This window comes from Leuresthes tenuis, unplaced genomic scaffold, assembly GCF_036924035.1.
Source record: "Leuresthes tenuis unplaced genomic scaffold, fLeuTen1.0.hap1 SCAF_9, whole genome shotgun sequence".
In the NCBI taxonomy this organism is placed as follows: domain Eukaryota; kingdom Metazoa; phylum Chordata; class Actinopteri; order Atheriniformes; family Atherinopsidae; genus Leuresthes; species Leuresthes tenuis.
This window is the reverse complement of record NW_027325363.1, coordinates 9737502-9762055: the sequence shown is the minus strand read 5'-3', so window position 1 is coordinate 9762055 and position 24554 is coordinate 9737502. Positions and strand designations below refer to the sequence as shown.

The 24554-nt window shown below is 37.1% G+C and overlaps 1 protein-coding gene across 4 annotated transcripts in view; it reads right to left on the bottom strand.

Annotated features, from left to right (window-relative positions):
• pitpnm3 (PITPNM family member 3) overlaps positions 1-24554 on the bottom strand; it is a 97757-nt gene that overhangs the window by 54861 nt on the left and 18342 nt on the right. For 3 of the 4 annotated variants that reach the window (XR_011917121.1, XR_011917123.1, XM_072392225.1), the window contains exons 2-3: positions 23558-23653; positions 7752-7862 (exon numbers count right to left, since the gene is read on the bottom strand). Coding sequence is in view for 1 of the 4 variants with exons in the window: in XM_072392225.1 (XP_072248326.1) it covers positions 7752-7862; positions 23558-23653 (207 nt within the window). In the remaining 3 variants the exon portion in view is untranslated. The remainder of the gene's footprint in view (positions 1-7751; positions 7863-23557; positions 23654-24554) is intronic. The other variant, XR_011917122.1, reaches the window with a different exon arrangement.

Genomic DNA, 24554 nt, shown 5'->3' with positions numbered 1-24554 from the left:
AATAATGCAGATTATTTAACAGCGATATCATAGTGAACAGATGGGAAGCTTGAAGGACACTGGAGCAGTGGCTGATGTCCCATTACAGAATATTACTGCGCAGACATGAAGAAGAAAATAGCAGAGGAAAATAAGGAGTAAGCATGTTATAAGCATACCACTGTGTTGCAGAGGTTTTCATCACTGAAAGTCACCTCTGTTTGGAGGCAAAGGGTTTAGAAAGTAAAGATGGCTTGTAGCGTAATGAATGTAGGAAAATAGAGGAAGCTGCATTTAAGAAGATGATGAGGCTGGGGAATGAATGGTAAGAGGAGCTGAGGAGAAGCATATGAGGGAATGAGGGTTTAACTGAGAGCAGAGGGAGTGAGGTCATAAACCCAGATATGCTTTAGAGGAGCTAGAGCTAGATGGAGATCAAAGGATCGTCCTTGCTCAACTGTTACCCAGGTTCTGACTGGCAGCCCAGCTGCTTTGTAAGGTGTTCAAATGTGGAGATATTTTTATTACAAATAGCTTTCTGAGAGAACTTCAGAAATACAGTCTCTTCAATTGTCATCATAAACCTGACAGACATTGTTTGACAAACTAATAAAACAAGGTAACCTGCACAACAGTCTATCATTCTATGTACACCTGGCAAAGTGTAAACCTGATAATAAAATCTTTGTTTCAGTATCAACTATAACAATGGTGCTGTTGCCACAAAAAGGGGGTAATGTAATGTTTTTTAACCCTAACCAGCATATACCACTGAAGTTATGCAGTTTCCCATCATGATAAAGCATAAGGGCTGACTTTAGAGAGCACCAGCTGGTTAAGCCCCTGCTCACAATAAATTAGTAGCTGCAGTTGCCGTAATTTCTGACTCATCAGATGCTATAGTCATAATCACATCGAAATAAATTGTCTAGTTTAGAGGTGGAGTGCGTGGCATGGAGGGGTTGGACCCGGATGAAGATATTTAAAGTAAAAACTTGATTTAAAAACTCATTTGAAAACTAATGACAACCCTGAAACATGAATGACGGTGAGGATTTGGCAGAGTGCATGGGGGAACCTGGAAACTAAATACTGAAGGGAGGTGATTAGTGATGGAGCGCAGCTGAGAGGGAAAGCACAGGTGAAGTGAGTGAACTTAATGACAGGACAAGGGAAACCAAAGGAAAACGTGACAAAACCAAGAACTAAAAACATAACAAAAGCAACTGATGTGAAATAAATCTTCAGAAAAAAATTCTGCAGATGATTTGGACACATTTTAAGTGGCTAGAAACAAGTATTTTAAACATGTTTTTCTGTCAACTGGGATTACATAACAAACTATTCAGCAAGCCAGCAACTCATAAATGTTTAGTGTTGTTTCAGTATCTATTTTGTCTTATGTAACAGTGATTCACAACTCAGCTCTGTCTCCTTAGCGTTGTTTACAGCCACAGTTAAGAAGACATTTTCCTTAGGAATTGGTGGAAACCAACAACACAGCTAGAAACAAAGGAAGCAGACCGGCTATGTATAGAAACAGTTCCAAATGCTAATGTTGCTCTGTGTCAGTTTATCTGCAGTTATTATATCAACCTCATAAGGTGATAATTTATCAGTTGCATGTATACAGCTTTGATGCCGCCAACTGTTGACAAAGAATTTCATTTGTTGACCAAAAATATCTTCAGTCAAGTAACACAGTATGTATTGGGTTAGATATTTTGAAGCTGAGTAAACAAACTAAACCCTTTTATTGACAAAATGCACATCGCTTTAACGTTCTTATGAGCAACATAAATGCATACAGACAAGCTCCAGAAGAAATGTAGGTCTTTGGAGTACTCCCCAGTGGTTAGTTAGACTCAGGGAGAATGCTAACCATGAACCCCGATATCTGATTCAGAACTGCAGGGGGACCTTTGCGGTATCTCTCACTTCCTCATTTCCTGTCATCTAGCCCTATGACTATCTCATTAAGGCAGAAAATGTACAAAAATAATTCAACTTGCCGATATTGCTGAACCTGTTGGCCATCATGTTTACTTCCTCAAATAAACTGTATGTAACCCTGTTGCTTTAAGAAGGTTTTTTGTTGCTACAGCCAGCTTTGCAGAGCTAAATCCACGCCTTTTTCTTCCTGAGTGCAAGATGAAAAACAAACAATAAGGAACCTCAGTAGGCATACTGTATGCACATTTGTATGCAGCACCATGCTGGGCCGCATTTCTATTTTCAGCCAGTTTGACTCTGTAGCAGCAAAGAGAGGAAGAGAGCAGCATTGTAATTACAAATACTAACACATTCCGAGTAAAATTCTCAGCAGCAGTCTCTGAGCTTCACAGTGCTCTGAACCAGCAGTCCTGGGTTCTCTTTGTGTAATAAAATCAGTATGAAGCTGTGTCTCATGCTGTTGGTTTCTTTCGTTTCAATCACACCACATGACTGAAAAGTCAAAGTCTCTGGGTAAACATCAATGATATTGCATAAATGTTTTTTTTTTTCCATGAAACACTATCAAACCATCCTATAATCACTTCATCCTCAAGATCCAAAGAAATGGTAGAAACACGTAATATATACAGTTATTTCTGTTTCATAGAGATGGTTGGACATGATGTTTTCACATAGGGCTCTCCCTGGATGTCGGCAGGCAGACTATCGGGAGACATTCAGTTTATGATAAGGTAATGATGTCAACATTCAGCATCTCACATAGTGCACTGATGCAAGCTTTAGTACACCACAGACTCTGTACACTCACAACAGATCAAAATAAAAGGCAACATATCTGTGGTAATGTATTGCATTTTTTTTTCACAATAAAGACTCGAGACTTGAGTAAGTATACTCAATACCTCATGCACCACAGATGTGCAATTCAGCTCCAGCACCTCAAATTATCTCATTGATAGAGAGATGGTGAGCAAAGAAGGATTTGTTTGGTGGCAACACTTCAAATGCATGAGCTGAGAGCTCACAGATCAACTGTAACTGACAGAGTGGTGGCTGAAAGCCATCAACTACATAATCCTCCTGTCCGATTCAATCTACAGCCCTCTTTAGTCACCTTTTAGAGAACAGCAAAGGTGTACAAATAGACAACTCACTATTAAACAGCCACATCAGCCTAAAACATGGTTGTATGTCAATCAGTGTAAAGCTGTTCAGAGCTTGTTTCTGCAGCTGCGATTGTGGCCATAAAAATCAGTTACTGATGAGGATATCACCACACAGCACCACTTTGGAGGAACGATTATTGTAGTGAATCTCATTTTTTTCAACTTAAAAATGCTATGCAACTATTTTAGTGGAGAACAAGGCTGGCAATATTGAATATCTCTGATATAAAAGACCAAATTCAATTGTGTCTTTGAGTTCCTAACAAACCCAGCAATTACACAAAAACAGATGTTTTGAGCATAGCAACATCCATTTACATTCTGTGGTTTATGGTCCCGAGCCAATATTGCCTACTTGGGGACAGAGATTGATCCTGCACCTGTGTGTCAGGATGCATACTCACTAAGTCAGTATTGCACATAGTTCTGGTTTATGCTTGCTTGACTGAACATGGACCATATTCTATGAGTACAATCAGACTCAACACAAAAAACAAAACCATAAACTTCCCATGAGGACAGAAACATTCAAAATAGATGACAATTTTGTTATTATTTTTTTTTTTGCAACAACTGATGAGCTGCAATTCAAATGTACAAAATACATAAAGAAATATGACACCTGGATGAATGTTGCATTGGCTGAGAGGAATAAAGTAGGGTTTGGCTATTTATTCAGTAAGATCACTCCATTGTTGATTTTGCTCAATATGAAAATAAATCTATATATTTTGTTTAAAAAACACATAAACAAAAGAGGACTTGAAACTTTTATGCCATCCACCAATACTGCTCACCTTTTCCTGGAGCAATGTAATGATACATAAGTTTCACTGCAGCTGAGCACTTCACAAGTCACTTCTGGCTTCATGAGTGGTCTGTTGATGGGGTGCTTGGGGGTTGGGAAGCATTTGTCATGTTGCCATCACAAGACTAGAGACGCAGCTTCTTTAATCTCTGCAGGACTGGACTGTACTCCTGCTGAACCACTGATTAAAAGCAACTTGTCAAATCTCAGAGCTGACCTTTACAAGAAGAGGCATCAATTTAACGGTAAACAAAACCCAAAACAAGTGACAGGCTATTAACTCAAAACTGACTGAGGGGCTGCAAATAAAAGGAGTAAGTACCAGTGGGTTTTGTCCAGATAATGCAGAGAGAAAAATTTCAAACAATTTGAAGCTTTTTTTTTTTTAAATGGCCTCTTGTTATTTTTGCCTGATCATGATACAGTTTTTTATGAATGCTTGACTGACAAGGATAAGCTCATATAGAGACAGAAAATTAAATATAACAAACATTTAAACAGAAATAAAGAAAAGCAATTCACTCTGCACAATTCCTCATACAAATTGCTCTTATATAAAATACCCTGCATGTTTCTATCAAAGAGAAAATGCACATCACCGGCATGAACTTTTCCTAATGTATGAAAAATACAGTGGTCCTAAATCTCTGGGCAACATGCAACTCAATTAAATTGGTTAGATAAACACAGTTTGATGAATGAATGTAATTTAATAACTTTCTCACGGGGGCAATTTGTTAGGAGAATCACTTGATTTCCCAATATGAAAACCTGCTGAAATATGATATTCTTCCATCAGCCAGTCCTATTCGTTTCACATACTGCTCTGTGCAGGCACGAAATCCCTCAATATCTCTTTTCTTGTACTTACCAATTGATTGATCAACCTAATTATGTGAGAAATATAAACTTTACCATGAAATTGAATTAACTGATAATTTTGTATTATTTTATCTATCATATATGTTTTATCCCTCAATTTATTTGTCCATTATTTTTTCTATGCACTTTTGCTCTGTTTATTTTTTCATATATTCTAATTAAATCACTGTACACCTTCTTATTAGTAGATGTATTTTTGTCTTCTGTTTTTTTTTCAATGTTTTACTTTTTAGATTTCCCTGTCTCTACTTTTACATTACTGTGTGCATTTTTGCTTGATCACACATTTTAATTTTGAATGAGGAGGGCTTTCTTTCAGAATGTGTCATGAGCTCAGCTTCTCACCTACTGGTGATCATCAGGGTGCAGAGATCCATTTTTGACAAAATGGCACTGAAACCTAGAAATGGCAAATACTTATTGTCTGTCGGATAGCTATGAAAAAAATACCTTGTTTATCAAACAAACTGTGAGAGCTTGTGTTCTCTTGGTCAGTAATTGATCAGTTCATAGTTGTTTTTAACAGAGTTTGAACAAAAAGTTCTGAAAGACTGACTGCTTTTAGGCCATTGTTCGCTACTAGCACCATTAGCCTAGGTTGTTAAACCAACCTACCCCCAAAAGCCCCCATCGTTTGCACAATGATGGAGAAATACATACAAAAATCTAAAAAGAAAAGATAAAAATAAATGGGTTTCGACAAATTGGTATGAAATGCCAAGGGTAAATAACAGAGAAACAAATGCATCTAGTAAATAAAAATGATCTACAGCTGTTTAATTGAAAAACGCATTGTAAAATGATGATAACCAGGATATAACCCAGGAACAATATACATAAAACTTAAATAGGTTAAAAAATAAAAAAGGTGGCTTTTTAACTCACTTGTGTATCAGAGATTGAGATGAGATAAAAGCCCAAAATACTGTATATGCAGTATTGGCAGGTTACATCCCAATAAACAAAATATATAATTGAATATAAATAATCTGGAGGCAAGAGACACAACTTTGAAGCCTTTCAGGTTTCCATTTGTAGTCCCAAATAGGTCCGATAAATTTAAGCATGCTTTAGTTACATTTAGGCATTACAACATTACATTACAACAGATGATGCAGAACACATTTGCCAAAATACAATTCCCACACAATCACTGATCATCTGACAGTGATTTAGCTGTTTGATAATTTAGCTTTTGTAGACTCATCTACATTGTAAAAAAAATACCAACACACAGATTAGGAAGTAGGCCCACATATCCGTCATCCAGATATTTGTTGGCCTCACCAGAAGCATTTGGCTGTTCCTCTCAGCAGTAAAGTCATCAGAAAAAAACAATCCCAGATAGTGTCAAGATTTTTTAATGATTTGACGAGAGAGGAGGAAGAAAAGAGTAGAACCTCTTTGCTTCCAAAACGAGAATTATGTTTTAACTGGTGCTTTGGATGAGCATGAATAAACTAAGAAGAATGTCTCAAGCTCCGTGTTTATCCTCAGGCATCATCGAGCAACAAGGAGCCCAAAGCTTTAAACACACTGCATGATAATATCCCACTGATGTGAATATCATGTTTATCTCTCAGCTTGTAATATGTTTTATTCAGTCATGCTCATCTACTGTAGGGATCAATAATAAAATGATTACCACAAGCAAGGAGGGATGATCTGGTCATTCTCACTTTAATGCGTGCTCAGGACTATGTGGGCAGCTGTTTTTCCTGTGGAACCCTAAGTTCAGTAGCCTTTTTGATATTCACATGGTCCCAAAGATCTCAGTATAATGTGAAAGGTTCCCTAATAGCAGAGAAATGCCAGAGAAAAAACACCCACCTCCTTTAGCCTCTTTACCACATAGTTTTTGTTTTTTAGCCCACACACTCACTGCACACAGTGCATATACAAACAAATATCTGTTAACAAATTCTCAAATTGATGTGACTATGCAGCATTACCATTTTCATTGGCCAAATCGGTGGCTTTTAGCAGAGAAACTTACTGTTTAATGCCAGCGCCATTTCCAAAGTGTTACTTATCATGTGTTACACTGCTATACTTCCTTCTTAAACAATCATAATATTTAAAAGTAAAAGTCTAGCAAACTATTTTGATCTTGTAAATTGGCAAAAAAAAAACAATGTAAGCTTTCATTTAATTTAGAGTACACAAAGAGGTTCGTTTTCGACTTAGCTAATCATGAAAGCCTAAAGGAGAAAAAGCTTAACACACAGTGAACATTTAGTCATGATGCTTTGCTTAAGGGAAAAAGTGAAGGACCTGTAGAGTTAAGTGATTTATGAACTAAACTAAGCAGGGTGATTTATGATTTCTACCTCCCACAGTTCTCATCCCCCATACGACACTATAAGCTGTTTTCTGTGAACACGCTCATGACACCGGGTGCCTGATGCTAAAGGGCTGAAACACAAAGTTAAGAAGTGACTGCTGTAATCTCTCCTGCTGTTGGATGCTACAGAAAAAAGTAAAAAATAGTTATCTCTAAAAAAAGGTTTCCCTGTTCAAGGTTTTCACAACACACTCATCTCTGCTTATTTGGAAGAAACTAACAAATATATTGTACTCTATAACCTTCAATTATTGATAAATTGTGCCTCAAAGAAATATAGTTTTTCACAGCTCACTCACACTTAGCCTTTTATTTTTAGAAGGCTACTATGGGTCTGAAGGCAGTAGAAAATATTTCCTTGTACTTATTATGACATTGCAGGATGAAATCATAGCATCTTTTCCTCTCTCTGGCCTCTTATAGTCAAAAATGACTTAATAGAGCTTAAAAGAGGCCACTATCACTATCACTATCATTCAGTGGACAACGCTCACTATCATTCCAGGTAATTGGAACTTAACTATGGATGTGTGAGCAAGAAAAATTTTAACTTTATTGAGTGTACATGTCTGTATGACTCCGATTATGACTGAACAGTTGTGTGTGCAGAGTGTACCGTGCGACTGGTGCTCCATCTGTCCCAGAGTTTCGATCTGCTCCACCAGGTCATTTGAGTTCCACTGACTCATGCCCAGCAGAATGGCACTTTTTCCCTCCATAACATCTGCTGGGACAAACACACATAAACAGAGATGAATTAGACAGCACAGCAAAGCAAAAAAATTTCATTCCAGTCTCTGCATGTCGATAATATTTGTTACATTCACGACGTCTTGTTTTGAAGCTCAAACTAATAAAAGCTAAATTATTCTTTTTATCCCATTAGGCTTCTTCTCAGGTGTGACTCAGGCACCTAAAACCCAACCACCGCAGTTATGATTTATACCAGTTAGGTGTGTTTTCATCTAAATTTGGCCTTCCAAACAGTACATCTTGTTTATGCCAAGTGCATACACAGCTCAACATGCAGCAAGTAAACAAAACCACAAATTGGCAGGCAAAAATAGGGCAAACAACAAGGTGTGATACACAGTAGAACACAGTATGTTTCATATGGCTTGTGATGGCAGGATACACACAGTTTATTGTGCTGCCTCTGAAAAATTACAAATAGTCTTCAGTGATATTTACACAGACTAACATTCTGTTATGTGTAAAGATATTTGTTGGTTTCTTGTATTTCATCATACTGTGCTGACCTGAAAATCAATTAATTGTAAAACAGGTGGTCTAAAACATTTTTATTGCTGCATAACAGCGAGTGCTGCACAGCCTACGGATTCTAGAGAGATTTTGCAATATCTTTCTATTAGAACTGATGCAATTTACTGTCAGTGTTTTCTTAAGAACCAGTGAGGTAGTGTGTGTCTGAGTCTTCCTCTCCCAGCAGTGGGTGTGCCTTCTAACCTCTGATCCCTGAAGCTATCCTGCTTTCATTTTGATAACACAAGGCTGAAAGTGCTGTTAACAACAGTCTACAGTCTGTGGATATGGTAGATAGCGCAAACATGGTATAATTTTGCTTATGTATTATGGAAAGTCTGCAAAACACCATGAAACCAATCTGTAAGAAATGTTTACAAATTACACAGAAAAAGAGAGCAAACCAAACCCACTTGGCAGAGCATCTCAATAACAGATGAGCTGAACCTGTTCAAAGAATTAAAAGAGCAACAGGTTTGTAAATATGATAACATAATTCCACTAAGCCACTAAGACAAATTAGATCCCAAGTATGCAGATAAACAACAGTTTTTATCAGTTTTTACATAACGGTTACTGTTAATGGGGATCATGGCATGTATATTTCTTTAGTTTTGTGAAGAGAAAGTGAGTTCACCTCTGTCACAGAAGTATACTGAGCATTATCAAACACTGTTTAATAAGGAATGCTGGATTTGGTTGCAAATGTTTAATTAGTTATCTATCAAAGAACTTAACAGAACATCAACTATAGTTTTATCAAGCATGGAAATAAGCAAATGGCATAAACTGTGAGTATTTCACTTCATGATGATGAAGCTAAGATGAAGAATTCTAAGCATGCACTGAATACAAATGTCGCAATACTCCTTGGCAGAGTGACATGTTTTATCATCAGTTTTTCCTCTCTTTTCCCAAACTTTTGTGTTAATGTTGTGGTATTATTTCATGGTAGAAATGTATTGTTTCCCAGTCATGAATGTGGTCAGTCTTAAGCTTTCTTGCAAGTATACAGGGAAGAATGACATATACAGTATTCATTGGCCTTTAATAATAGCTTTCATACAACTACAACTTGTCTTTTGTTTCTAATCTTTATTGGGTTTTAAAAAATGTGTATGTATCTGTGGGGAGGTTTATGACTGATGTGCTTTTTTTTTTTTTTACATGACTGCACTATTATTCTTGATTAGATCTAAATCAGGTGGTTGTTAATCACAGACAGGGCCCTACAGTTTTATTAAATTCATAGTCACGATGTATCAGATTAAAAGAAAGCGTAGGGAATGATAGGCTCCAGTTCTTTTCTACAGCCATACATGCTTGAGTGTGAAATATCTAATTGTGAGAGCTATCTAGTGCCATCTAGTATACTACCATTCTGTCAAAGATTTCATTCATTAAAATGTGTGGGAAGAAAAAAGGAAGTCAGATAGTAGAGGAGTCAGATGTGCAAGTGTGAATGAAGAAAGTTTTTTATCTCTGATATGATAACATTTGTTCTTGTCATTTTGCATCATTAATGGCATTTTTAACAATGCTTGTAGCAGCAGTGGTATAAAACACAAATTTAAGCCAGTGCAATGTGTGACAATTACTTCAGTTTTTATAAACACTGTAATAATGCATACAGTATAATGTGGGTATGAAGCAAAGAGCAGCTAGATAAGTCTCTGGGTTTGCTCATACTTGTGAGCATGGTGACATTAATGAAAAATAGGTGCTCTGGGTAAGCAAACATCAGCATTCAAACTGATGTCAGCTGTGATGGCTTTCTGCCATGCGTGACCAAAAAACAGGACATAGCCACTGTCTGATTTCTTTTAGTCTCTTAGTTCCTTCATGGCCATCTTTTCAGCTTTTTAACCTTGTGATTTTATATTAAGCGTAAGACCTCAGCTTGGTGCCCTTTTCCTAACAATTGCCTGTCCAGTTAGCGCTTGGATTTTTTTTGCTTTCTTTTTGGAAGTTGTATTTTGATTCTTGTCACATGTGTGTTATCTCTGCTCTGTTTGATAAACCTAATCTTTCTGGATTTGAACTAGCTGTGTCTTGATATTAGGTCTAATTTTTTTCAGCAAGGTCATCAATTAAACCTACAACAGCTGTGAAGCAAACAGAGGAAGTGAAAATAACAGAAATAATTAGTTAACTTATAGATGAAGGATGGCGTAAACATTAAGCTGACTAAAGTTATGGAAAACAGATCATTCCAACAAAAAAATCAAATCCTGAACCATTACATTAACGGAAACCCCAGGCTAGTCAAACTTTTATTTGGAGGAGAAAGCGACGGTTATAAGCTGCATTCTACCAGATCCGACACTGATTACGGTCATGCTTGCTATTTGACCTATCATGCTTCTCTGTAATGATGGACTGTTACTGACATTTCGAGTGCACTCTCACTTTTACTTTTAAATAATGGGATAGAAAATGTGGGAAAAAAACGGTTGCTGAAGTTGTTTTTGCAACATATAGTGACATACAAATATTTTAGCACCATAAAACTCTGAACTCTCAAATAAATTTTACCAAGATCCAAGGCTTATCCACAATCATCATTAAAAAATACCACATTATCCCAATTTCAAATCTTTATACATAGCCTGACCCCTCACATCTTGTGTTGATAATCAGTAGCCATGGGTTCTTCTAAACAGCTGTCTAGCACCCTACCAAGAAGTGTTTTCAGAGAGTTGTTTTCTCAGTTCAAATTTGCATTTAACAGCAAAGTTTGAAATCAATGTCTTGAAGACTAAGAAAGCTTTAAGAAAACTGCTTGTAGGATTGCTAAGGAAATCAAAAACTATTAACTACTATTAACTATTATTATGAACTATTATTATTAACTATTATTATTAACTATTAACAATTAAAACAATTGTGTACCTCTTATTGTTAAACTCGGGTATGAATCAGTCAAGCTTTGGGCTTGGGTTTGAGACACAACATTTTACTGACAGAGGAAAGAGGATCTGGAAAAAAATGTTGATCCTTCTGCAATAAGCTTCAGATGTTTTCAGCAACAGGGTGGTTTTCTTCAGATGTTTTCTCCAACAATGGACTCAGAAGTCAAAAGCTGAAGGATTACAAAGAGCATTTATTGTTTTCCAACCTGCATATAACTAAAAATCTGTGAATAACTCTAAGAAGCAGTGCATGCAAGACAACCAAAGAGTCTCACAGAACTGGTAGCTTCTTGCAGTCATCTTCTTTTACAAGAGTAAACTTGATGCGTGATCTTTAGCCTTAGGATGCTGAAAATCAGGTTGTTTGCTCAACAAATCCAAATAGTGGTGCCCAAACTTTTGCATATCACTTGACAATCATTTTAGGATTGTTGCCACCTCACTGTCATAGCAAATGACAAGCTCTGTTGTATTGAAGAATATCTGAGTCAGTCAAAAACACAAGCAAGGTGTGGTGTTGTGGTTCATATCCAAAACGGTTGTCTACTTGTCACAGCATGACATCAAGGACAGTTTAAGATTGAATGAGTCATAGGAGTCAGGAAGACACCCCTCTACCTGCCAAGCTTCTCTCCTCTTTCACACATTCATGTCTGGCTTCTCTGAGAGACTCTGTCAAGGGTCTGCACACCATGTCCATTTGGATCACACTGCTGCCGCCTCATTGGTCACAGTTTGTCTCTCGCTATCTGCTCTGACACCCTCCCCCTCTGGTGCCTCCACATGTCCCTCCGATCATCACGGTACTGAGCTGAATGTAATGATGGAGGGACATAGTACATGCTCTTGCAGATTCAAACAAACACAGACAAGCACAACAAGGAGTGAGACAGAGGCACATATTTGATCCAACAGAGCACTGCGGGATATATCAGAGATCGTGTTTGGACATGAGGAGAATACAAAGCAGGCTTCAACATTTAACAAAAAATACGGGTTACTGAATCAACTACTGAAAGAGGAGCTGGGTATTGCTCACAGCAAAAGACAAAAGCTCCTCTGAGAAGTGAAACTCCAAAAAAACTAAACCAACATTGGACAGGAGGAGTTTCAATAAATGTGCAAATTGACAAGAGAGCAAAACCAACTAAGTCCAGCATATCTCTTGCTTGAGGAATTCATGAGAAAACAATAAAATCGAATCTTAGCAACAAAGGGTAAACAGAAGTGTGAGACCTGCCTGCAGCTGACAGCCACAAGAGGGGAAAAAGATTTAGACACATCCCTCAACCTGTCAGTTAGTGTCTGTGTGGAAGCAAGATGGTGCTGTGATTGCTAAACAATGAGGAAACAGCCTCCACTGACCCCTCCGATATACTAGCAATATTCAGTTTCCTCATTTCATCATATCATGTATTTGTTGCAGCACTGGAAGATCCACAATGTTACTTATGGCTTTATTCTAAGCTAATTCAAGTTCTGATGATGCACTACTAATATGAGATTGTCTTGGGGATTATGTTGTAAAATGACATTAACTGGATGAGTCACTCTGTAGCTCACAAGCAGAAAAAATGTAATTGTACATAAAAATAAATGTATATAAACACTCATGATTCATTTTCTAAGCATTATTCATAATAACATTCATACTAAATATTGTGCAGTCTAAGTGTGTTTTTACATGCTGCAGACAAAAGGCTAATAAGCTGGTCTGCAAAATGATATCTGTAGTGATTATCTGTTTTTCCTGGTGAATGTTTGGTCATGTCGGACCAGTACTCATCACACCTTGGCTTAAGTAGTCTTATCAGAAACAAATGCAACGGTTTATTACTTTTATTAGCAGGAAAGCTTTTGTGGGCTGCTGAGTCTGTTATTTTAAGTATATTCTAATTGACAGTAAAGGCAACATGCAATTTCCTCTGAGTACCTGGATTTTGGATTTAAAATTTTAAGCACCACAGAAGTACATTTTGTAACTGTTGTAAATGTAGTAGTTGTATTGCAAGTACCCAAATAGAGAGCAAGTGGCTATTGGGCTGTGTAGCAAACGGTGTAATTTATTTCATTACAACAAAAACAAGATACACCAGATAAGGAGATTTAAATACACCAGTCAGCCACAACATAATCACCACCTGCCTAATATAGAGTGTGCTCTCCTCATCCTGCCAGGAGAGTGCCTTGTACCAGGACCATAGCAAAAGATCCTTTGGGCCTGTGGGTTGTGGGGAGGGTTCCTGTGTATTGGGCTTGCTTTCCACGGCTCCGATCAGATCAGATTGGTATCTGAATGGTTTAGAGATCAGAGTAACACCTCAGGCTCTTTGATGTGCTTTTTAGCCCTTCCTAAGCTGTTTTCGCAAGGCTCAGTTCAGTCCCTCTGCAGAAAGCTGCTCGTTAGGGGAGTGGTGCTGCCATACTGTATTGGCTGTGGGGAGTGATTGGTCTGCAGAAATGTTTAGATAGGTGTCAAAAGGAAATTCATGCGAGTCCCAGGATGCAGGTTTTCCCAGTAGAACATTGCATTGGATCAAGATGAGAAGTGTTGCACACTTTACCTGTAAGTGGTTTTAATATTATGGCTGATCAATGTATGTCTTAATACCAACCTGCAACAGTAAAGAATATCTCATATGGCCCCAGTTTTACTTGAAGATTGGTTCTCATTAGCAAGTTAAGTGAACCAAATGAGGAGAATTGATGTTAATAGCAAAGCAAAAAGAAAGAGTGAAAGAGTTTAAACTCCCCCTTTCCAGTAAATATGGCATAATCAGAAGTTGAAGTTGGATAGAGTTAACAAGAAAATGGACAGGATAACCATGCAAATCTAAATAGCTCAGTGAATGAAAGATCTTTCCATACTTTTAAGAAAAGCCTTTCCTTGTTTTGTTAAGGTGACATAGCACCACCTGCAAACGTCACCAATAAGAACTCCATATCAAATTTGTGTAATCCTGTATTCACTGTGCATTTGAAACAGAAAGATTCCTATATGCAACCAAAATAAAACTGCAACCGTCATACTTAAATTTGTGTACTCTTTGCAATGAAACAGAGTGACCGTCTCCCCTTTCTACTCCATATGCTAAGTTGAGCCAACCAGCGGCTGTAGCTCAATTTTCAGTGAATACACATTAAAGCAGTGTTCCCCCAAATGTAAAAGTGAGGTTAAAGAAAACTTGTTGTATAATTATTCAAAACCTTTCATGAACAGATATATGAAAAAACATAGGCAAAAGCTGCATGATTTTGAATAATTTATCACACAGTCCCATTAGATTTAATCCAAAATAGTGCAAAGTGATTTACTACAACATAAGGTAGCAGCCGTATAATAAACAGACATCCTACTTGCTTACAAGCATTAGCGTTATCTCCAGTGGCAATTTATTGGGACATTAAAGTGGGGAGCAGCCATCACCATAAATATCCTTTTAAGGATTAATATGTCAGTTTCCCCTCATTATTTAAATTCATGTCATCAAAGAACAAATCTGAATTAACACCCAGTAAATTTGTCAACAGCTCACATTAATATGTGGCAGTTGAGTTGCTATTCACTTCAGCTGCTGTATCACCTAACTATCAATTTACAAGGGACTGATGATCAGAAAATCATTCAGGAGGAACATCAATATCAATATTGCTTTCAAAACTGACCCTAAGCCCATCATCTCAACAAGTGTACCAGATTCAGATTTTAAGGCCCATAAAACATTTTCTCTGTGGGAAGTTGATTATAATCAGAAAAAGTGAAAAATACAGAAGCCTTCACACTGTTGGCTTGTTTGGTGTAAAACTTCCGATGCTCCATTTACCATGATGTACCAATAACTTTTAACCACTCCAAAGAGGAGTGCTTTCGTTTGTGCTTTTCTTCGCTTATCTTCTCGCTTTTATTCGAGAGCTTCTAGGTCAGAAAAGTAGATAAACTGGAGATTTACCTGCCACTGGTGGAAAATGACCGTTTTATGTATGACAGTGGAGGTCACTCATGAGGTGGACGGGTCATGGAACCACTCGGAATCTTCACTAAGATCTTTTTGTAGTCTGCATGTCAGCTTGAGACTCTCCCTGACAGTGTTATACTTCTGTCATCACTGCAGGCATGCTTTAAGAGCCTGTGATGACAAACTGTGTGTGTGTGTGTGTGTGTTTATTTATCATGGTGGGGACACATAATCTGACAGCACACTAAGTTATGTTGATTTCCTGTCAGCGTGGGGACCAAAGTGAGGTTCCCCAGGGGTAAGAAGTGATTTTTTGAAGGTTATGACTTCGTTTTAGGGTTAGAATTAGGTTGTGGTTAGATTTATGTTTAGGGTTAAGCATTCAACTGTCACGGTTAGGGTAAGGGTGAAAGGCTAGGGAATGCATTGTGTCAGTTAGGAATCCCCACAGGAAAATAAAAACAACTGTGTGTATGCTATAGCTTGAGCTGTGTGGAGCTTTGCCAGGGGCAGCTGTGTCTAACTATCCAGCAAGCAGCTGAGCTGTTTCCACACAAAAACTGGTTGACAAACAGAAATATCAGCTGACTGAAACTGAAACTCCATATTAGTTCTCATGAGAAACAACACACAGGACTCTTGACGGATTTCATATCTGCTCTCCTGTTTTACAATACGGCTCATTATGTGCACCATCTAATCTAAGTTATTTTTACCATTGAGCAAAGAGTATTATTACCATCAAGTGTTGATAACTGTCAAGAACAATAGATGGTGCCTGATGCTTGTGCTCAGATTTTTCTGTCTGTAAGTTATTCACTGTATACATCAATAGAATTTCATTTCTGTTCATTGTACAGCCCTTGTTATCATCCATTCTAGTAAGGAAACAATGTAAACTGCAGATATTTGGCATCTTTTAAAAAATAAACTCTTCCAGACCACTACCCTTTTTTATGTGGTAGACATGTTGCTCTGATCCTCAGGAAGTGAAATAACGATGGACCTGATGGATGTGTCAGTCAGTGAGAGTCCCAGTCCAGCAGTTATATGTTCCCTACAAACACATTAGTGCGATTGAACATTTTCACATTCTTGCCAAGAAAAACTGTAATGGTATTATGATGGCTTGAAGTATGACTATACCTAAATGCAGATCTTTGAATAAGCAAAGTATCTGTTTCTGCTCCTGTCAGTCGATGACATAGTCTGCTGTGTTTAGCACCTCTAACATTGGGGTAATTCAGCTGTAAATGTTTGATCCAGACATCGATTCTCAAGAAGAGGGATCAAAATTATACAAGGTCATATGCAGCTGGGAGGGTCAGAGTGGTAATGTTTTTACCTCCTTTGACGTTCTACAATATTGGAAAGGTACCAGTAAGCAAGTTTCTACCCAGCCCAGCTATAGCTCCTCACGTGGCCATACTTTTACTGCCTTCTCCACCTGGTTTGAGGTAACCTCTTCTCTAACTTTCACAAGCTTCTAATTTTATTAGATCCTAACATGCAGCATTCATAGCATCGATAGCTGATTTTGCTCATGTGTCTTGTAACATAAAATACATTTTAAAACCCCTCAGCGAAGGGAACCTTAGCAACAAACAGACTTTGTAGTTGCTTCTTCTGCTGCTGCTTTTCACAAAAACTGAGAAACAATACAGAAGGTAATACAAAAACTAGGCAAGGCAAGTTTATTTGTAGAGCACAATTCGTACACAAGGCAATTCAAATGTAAAACTAGTACTAGTCCTATATAAAAGGAAGAATGTGATTGTAATAAAAGTGAATCTATCATGTAGTTTCTTGCTCAATAATTTTATTCTCCTTCTCAACTAGTCAAACTTTTTTTTAAAAGAAAACTAATTGTTATTCATCTTATTTAGGCCTGTATCAGCTCCCGTCTCTTTAAAGCCTAGCCTCCCTTTGTGAAAGCCTGTGCTCCTCCGCATGGTCAGCTTCTGGTAGCTTGTCAAATGGCAGCACCCCATGCTTATGAACTGAAGTGCTTATACTCAGTGACTGGAATGGATGACCTTATGAACAAATGTATGATAAAGCAACAGTCTAAGAGAACAGTCTTAATCCTGATTATTTAAGATGGTATGATCAGATTTACATGCCTTCCTCAATGTATTGTACAATCTATGCCTTTAATCTTTGAAACATTGAGATGTTTTTTTTTAATTATCTAAGAGACAGTTTTAACTGTTTAAAACTACAAAGTTATAACACCAACAGTCTGGCCTGATCTTTTTAAAACTGAACAGAGAAAAACCCTGACAGTCTTAATATATTTTCATGCTTTTCCTGGTCCATTTAGGTTACATAGTGTGGTTGGAGGCATTCATCATAGCTGCATAAATAAAACTTCCCCCAGGCTTATTGTGATGGTTTGAGCGGGGAGCCTATGACAAACCCACTGCTCAATCATGCTTTCACTCCTCATTTCAGTTTGTACTGTTTTCCTCTGAGCTTTTATGCATAACCTTTGAATCACATTTAGAAAAATGAAAAAAATATATCCAACTTGACTGTAGAAATAAAAACAACACAAGATCATTTATATGCAGCCAACACTGAGAGCCACAGTGTTGTGGTTACCAGATGTCTGCAGTCAGCCAAAATTTCAACAACTTTTTCTGACCCCATTCTGGTTTCCCTTTTAAGGGATGTATCCTTCATATTTAGTGGATGTTTATATTTGGAAAAGCTTCCTGTGCTGCTTCTTTAACAGGACATAGCTCCACTCTTCACTTCTCCACTACATTCAGGGTTTATTCTTTTTGTTCCTTTCAATGTTAAACTTGCTTTGTTGCATTTCTTCTGTCATTGCTGCTCCTTTTCAGGAAGCTTCTCTGAAGATTTAAATGGATAAGCTTTAATGCGACTTGAAAGAATAATCTGGAGTTTTCATAACATAATATTTAAAAAATCTTGGCATGCCACAAGGTCTTGCCATTGTTGTCCATCACTAAGAGATAGCAAAATGTGATGCGATGTCACTGGTCTCCTTAACGTTTGCACCTAAACGCAGATGGATGAGAAAAAATTCCAAATTATAGTCTCTACTCAACACTGTATGATTCATGCCAGAAACACAATAGTATCACACTGACAGTGGCTGCAGCAGACCAACCCGTGTGACGTACAGTGTTTGATTTGGGGCTCAAAAGCAAGGATCTTTCCATGATAAATCTGTTGGATTTCGAACCACAATAAATAGCTAGTTAACTTAGCATAAAAATGACTTAATTAGCAGCTTAAAGTATCTGATTTTGTTTTTTCTACCCTAAATTAAATGTGTGTATAATGGAAAACATCATACAGTTATTTACATGTTAAAAACCATAGACTGTAAGAAATTATGGAAGAGCTGCTGTGATATCACTCCTGAGTTTGAAGCTTTGAGTTCAGCATTCGTCAGATGTCTTTCAATATATTTTTAGGCAGAAAAAAATATAAAATCACTTTTGCATTGACTTTGACTTTGGGTGGTTTTGTCCATATTTCTGCTGTGAATAGTCAGTATGAACCAAGGCCAGGAAGCTGGCAGCCTCTCAGAAAGCAGTCTGCTCTGGGTGGTCACTTCCAGTGGCCCCTTCAAACATTGGTTAACTGATGACAAATATCCCAAGATCTGCCATCTAAAAACATTCAAACATCAAATTTGATTTCATAGGGACCTTAAAGGAATAGTTTGACATTTTGAGAGAGACAGTTATTCTCATTGCAACTCATAGTTCAATGTTTCTCGTGTCCGTACCTTAAACTGTATGAGTGCACACAGTCAGTGTGACATTACCATTTGTTTTAAACAAAACTACTTTAACCTTTATCTATACAGGTAATCTCATTGAGACACGACTTCTCGTTCCCAACAGTGACATTTTTCAAACATACAGTTTAACAAATCGGTTCCAAGCAAACATATTTATCAATAACGTGCATATAATATTTAATTAAAAAGCACAAGCCAAAAATAAAAAACAGTACTAAAAACAGGATTTTTTTCTCTTTCTTTTAAAATAAATTTTAAATTCCTTGGTTTGAGAAATGCCTTTTTAAAGACTCAAGTTTTGACCATATTTTGGTGGTGGTGGTGATGGTGGGGTTGCACTAAGAGAAAAACACTTAATTTTGTTTACTGGACAAAAATTCTTATCTTTTGAGACTTAATATCTAATTAATTGGGAAATTCTTTTCAGAAGGACAAAAAGCATACTAACAAGAAGAAGCTAATTTAACTTATGACATCATAATTGCTGGTGAAAAGAATTTACCTGCTTTGTTTTCATTGGAGAATTTGTCACTTTTGAATGGGACTCATTTCCACACATAGAATTCACATCTCATCCATCTTCTCTTTTTTACAGTCTATAGTCCATACCATCAGTGTACAGCAAAACAAATTAGCATATTTTCCCTTATGTCAGACTAATCTCTTGAGCAATTTAATGTGAGAAACATAAATGACAAGCAAGGGGATAATTGTGGATTCTCTCCTTATTGAACCATTATATTTAATCAAAATACACAAAAACATCTCTGTTTCTCCTTACCTTCACACCCAGTAAGGATATTTCACAGCTAGCTGTGGAATCTCATTCTGCAGAGAGGGTGAAGGTGATGGGGTATATCAGTTCACATACAACACATGTCCATGTTATCTCATCCCCCAGTGATTCCTTGCTGCTGATAGGTGCCTTAACACCAGTCTGACAAAATGCATTTAGAGCAATGCCCGGCTCAGCTTTCAGATAGCAGGGATAAGGATAAATATTTCATATTTTCTAGGACTGTGCGCTGTGAATGTGCCATTTTTGACAAATAGAATAAAGTCAGAGAGAGCAGGGAAATCAAAGTTCAGGGAAAGAAGTGAATGACAGATTGAGGCAGGAAGAGTGAAGGGAAAATTATTCTATAAACAGAGGTAAAAGCGAATGAGATAGCTGAATGAAAAACACATTAATCAGATTGCTGCAAGACCTGCAAGTGAAAACAGAAATATAGCAGAGCATATACATTTCATATGACCTAGAGTTTGTTAACTAAGTCACAGCTTCATTGTGTTTTTATATTATATCGGAGATAGCTGAATGCCAGACACACCATTAGATACTGACTGGCCTAATGTAAAATAAGGTGCTGTAATGCCAAAACCGAAATGATAAGAATCCTGTAATTAGACTCTTGGGGATAAGCACTTTGAGTGGATAATTGGTTGGGTAAGTACTCTCCTTATTCTTTAATAATAAGGACTTCTTCTGCAACCATAAAAAAGAAATTACACATAGTCTTAAGTGTGTCTATTTCTGGTTCAGCGAATAAGAATGTTCAGATGTGATCCTTGGTTTGCTCTGAAGTTAGACATGTCAACAATCACAGCTCACTGCACATCAAATACTAAAACCAACCGTAGAACACACTGGAAAACTATTAAATCCCCCGTTATTTTCTGATTTGTTGAATTCTGTTTGCCTCCAGCTTTTCAATGAAAGAGACTAACAATCCTTTTCAGCAGAGAAACTTAACATCCCAATGTATCGGGCTCTCCATAAGTGAACACTTTAAGATCCTTTGCTTGTTAACATGCCCATGTGGTGTTTCTATATGCTGCGAGACATGAGTGAAACAAGAAATCAATGCCATGGCTAAGTTTTCCAACTTGGATCTGCACCAACAAGGATTCAGACAGCAAGAGTTTCATACAAACATAAGGAACCAGCACTGCCAGGTTCGGACTTGTCAGAGATAATGATGAGAAACCCGGTTTACTACAATTCCTCAAATACTGTATAAAAAATTAGCACCCAGACTCTTTTAAAGCTATGTGCATGGGTGACACCAATGTCACAGGCAAAATTTCCACCACTTTATCGAGTCAATTTATACGCAGAAGTGGTCATGCTGTTTTTAACATTTCATTCTACTGGATTAGGCCTTTAATGGGGACGTTTGATTTAATCATTCTCAACCACTTCGGGTGAGTCAAACCTGCTGTTAGATATTGCATGCCTGCACATCTTCCACAATAAATGCCTTGCTAAGAAGAGGAGGGGTTTCTGTCCAATTTGATTTAGAAGGAATTTTAATATGATACAGGAAACGTTAAAAATATAATAGCAGCTCATTGTAATAACTTCAACACCTAATTTCCATATGTGTGGGTTTGGACATCTTTTCTGATGGATGAGAACTTTACTGTATCAATCAAAAAAGACTAATCAACTTTCCTGGAATATGCTTATAGAATTATGACAATTGAACAAGACAAATGATATAGCAGGAGAGGCAAGCAGGTTGGTCTGACTTACACAGCTCTGTACATTTCACAGCTTTCAAATATTTCTGTACTATTTTCTGTACCCAATGCAATTCAGGTCCGCTGGAGCCATTGGGCACGAGACGAGGTACACCCTACAACAATGAAGTTTTCACTTGAATGTGTTCCAAAATGTGATGATCAGTTTGACTCTCGAGTGGTTTGTTCGCCCGTTCACTACTTTGTATATCCAGCCGCTTGACATATAGTGCAGTCTCCTTCCAAAATCCATTGTAAAAGTTTAACATTTTCAACACACTTGGAGCAAATTCAAGAGTGAGCTAGGGTGGATGATAGGAACACAGTATTTTTCACACCAACTGCAGATTTAGGGAGAAAGCCAAACAAATTTCCAGAGAAAACTGTATCTAATATTGTCATTGTAGTCAAGTAGTCATTGAATGACTAGTTATACATATTGGAGTTATATATTCAAATGAAAGAATAAATGTTATTTAATCAATAATGGTTCAAGTGAAAACAAAGTTACCTAATTAGCGTCACTAATCAAAGTGTTGACCTTTTTGATAATATTCTATAAAGGCTGCAAAGCCTGCAGAAGAGCTTAATTAGAATATTTCCAGACAATAGGGAGTGGATCATTTAGAAATACCTGCCTCTACATGTTGACAAGATCGTGAAATTGACAGTATATGCTATAATTTTGAGCTTTGTTTTTTGATTGGCTCACTTGTTTCCAATGTACAATCAAATCATTGTTCACTCCATCAAGATGGCCTTGTAGAGTACGGTGGCTGTGCTGTCAGACAAGAGCATCTTCAAACATTATCTTCCAACCAAAATCAGAAAATGGTACTAATATTATTGTACATCGTAAAACTTGTGTTCCAGTGATCGAACTGGTGTTAACCTCAAAATGCTCAAAATGTTAAACATGAGGAAACATTTACAGATTTATTCTGTTGTTGTTAACCAGTTTCATTTTTTTGAAAAAGTAATAAGAACAAATTAGTTACTTTATTTTAAAAAATTCAAAGATTATGCTTAAGTTATAATTTTTTTAAATGAGTAATGAAAGTCATCTGTAACCTATAACATTTCAAATGTCGGCCTGTGACAATATTCTAAAGCTAAAGCTCTTTCCAGGCTTTGATTTTTGATGAAAAAAAGAAAACCCTTATTCTGATTTCCACTTCCCTCTAAACATGAGCGATCTTTAAACATACAGCAATCACTAGACCGTCCTTTTTCAATTATCAAATGGGTAATTTGCATAAGCTACACTGAGTAAATTGGTTGACTAATATATAGTCACATATGCGCCTTAAGCTGCTGCTTCTTTTTGTGTCAGAGTTTCTGTCTCAGTTTCACAATCTTTAAGCTCTTATTCAAAAGTGACCTTCCCGACACAAGGGATGACATTGTCAAGCTTAAGTGTTGAGAATGTTAGAGCAACACAAAGGATCAGCTGCCGCACCCAGGGAGCGGTGAAGAAAAAGCTCCATCTTATTTAAATATTTAGAGAGACAGATTTTGAATGAGGTACAGAGTAACATCTGAGTCATTTTAATGCACGAAGAGATGATTTTATTGGAAAAGAAAAAAAAATTGAAATCTGGATGAGTTAAGGGAAAACATGTTGAACATTCAATGATGTAGTGGTAACTGATCACTTTAAGTTTTACAGTTTACTACAGAGCTGTGTGAGGCATCCAAAAGTCTATCTGATGCAGAAAAATAGCTGCCAATTCCAGCTCATTCTGGCCTCTCTTACCCAAATTGAAAGTGCCAGGATAATTTTTAGTCATCTAATAAACAATCAGCCTTATATAATGATGGTATAAATTTGGTTTGGCTCTTACAATATGGCCAGCCCCATTTGCACAGACAATGGAAATTAAAATGTTCAAAATAATTGTACATAAGTTCAGACCATCTCTAAAGTACACCAAAAAACTCCAAGGTTAAGGCAGAGTAAGACGGAGAAACAAAATGTGACCCTCACCTCTGGCATCAAAGAACTCCTCATCAGAGCTGTCAACGGATTCTTGTGCGATATTCTGCAGACACCAATGTGAGGCGCTGTGTTTTCGTCCTGAACCTGTGGATTGAAAGAAAAAATACAAAGAAATCTCCTTTGAGACTAAGAATGACAAGTAAAGTCATGCCATTAATCACAGAGGATGGACAAATCATGCATTTTTGTATATAGATTTCTTCCCTTTTTTTTTTATCTTTGGCGGCTGTTGAAAAGATTAAGAGTAAGAAGTAAGTGTGAGAGCCCCAGGTGGAGATAGATGGTTTCTCAAGTGTCACAGCAGGTGAAAAGATCCAAATGGACTTTCCTTTGAGTGGTGTCATAACACTCTAGTATCTAAACAAGGGATTTTTATGATCTTCTGATGAAAGAGCAGGAATCAAAAAGGATTCTGAGTGCTTTTCATTGTTGACAATATTCACTGTCAACCACCCAGTTTGACAATTACTGCAAATAGCTCAAAAATACAAAGAATTTCTCAATAATTGGCTGAAACCCATTTGGTTTAAACCGAGGCAACACAAAAATAGTTGTACTCCAGTTGCTATAAATAACACAAAAACGGGATTATATTGTAGTCACAAAAAATGAATCACAACTTGTAGGGTCTTGTTTTAGGTAACAGCAGAACAGTGCAAATATTCTATATTTTAGTTTCCTGATGGTGTCTTCCTCTTCATCCCAGCAATCCTGCACTCGGATAAGAAAACTGGAAACAATCACGTTTCCCTTCTGACCCAAGGTCAAATCTTCTGTCTTCATTTTCCCATCACACACATCTATAGCATCCTCTCCAACATCACGAGCAAGACTAAATGAGACAAAAGAACCTTGTCGCGTGTAAAAAGAATAAGAATTTCATGGTTGGAATATCTGGTTAATCACTTTGTACAGTTAAAATATTCATATATCAATTTCACTGTATTTTTCTTCTCTACACATTGGAAAATATTGTCATTGGATA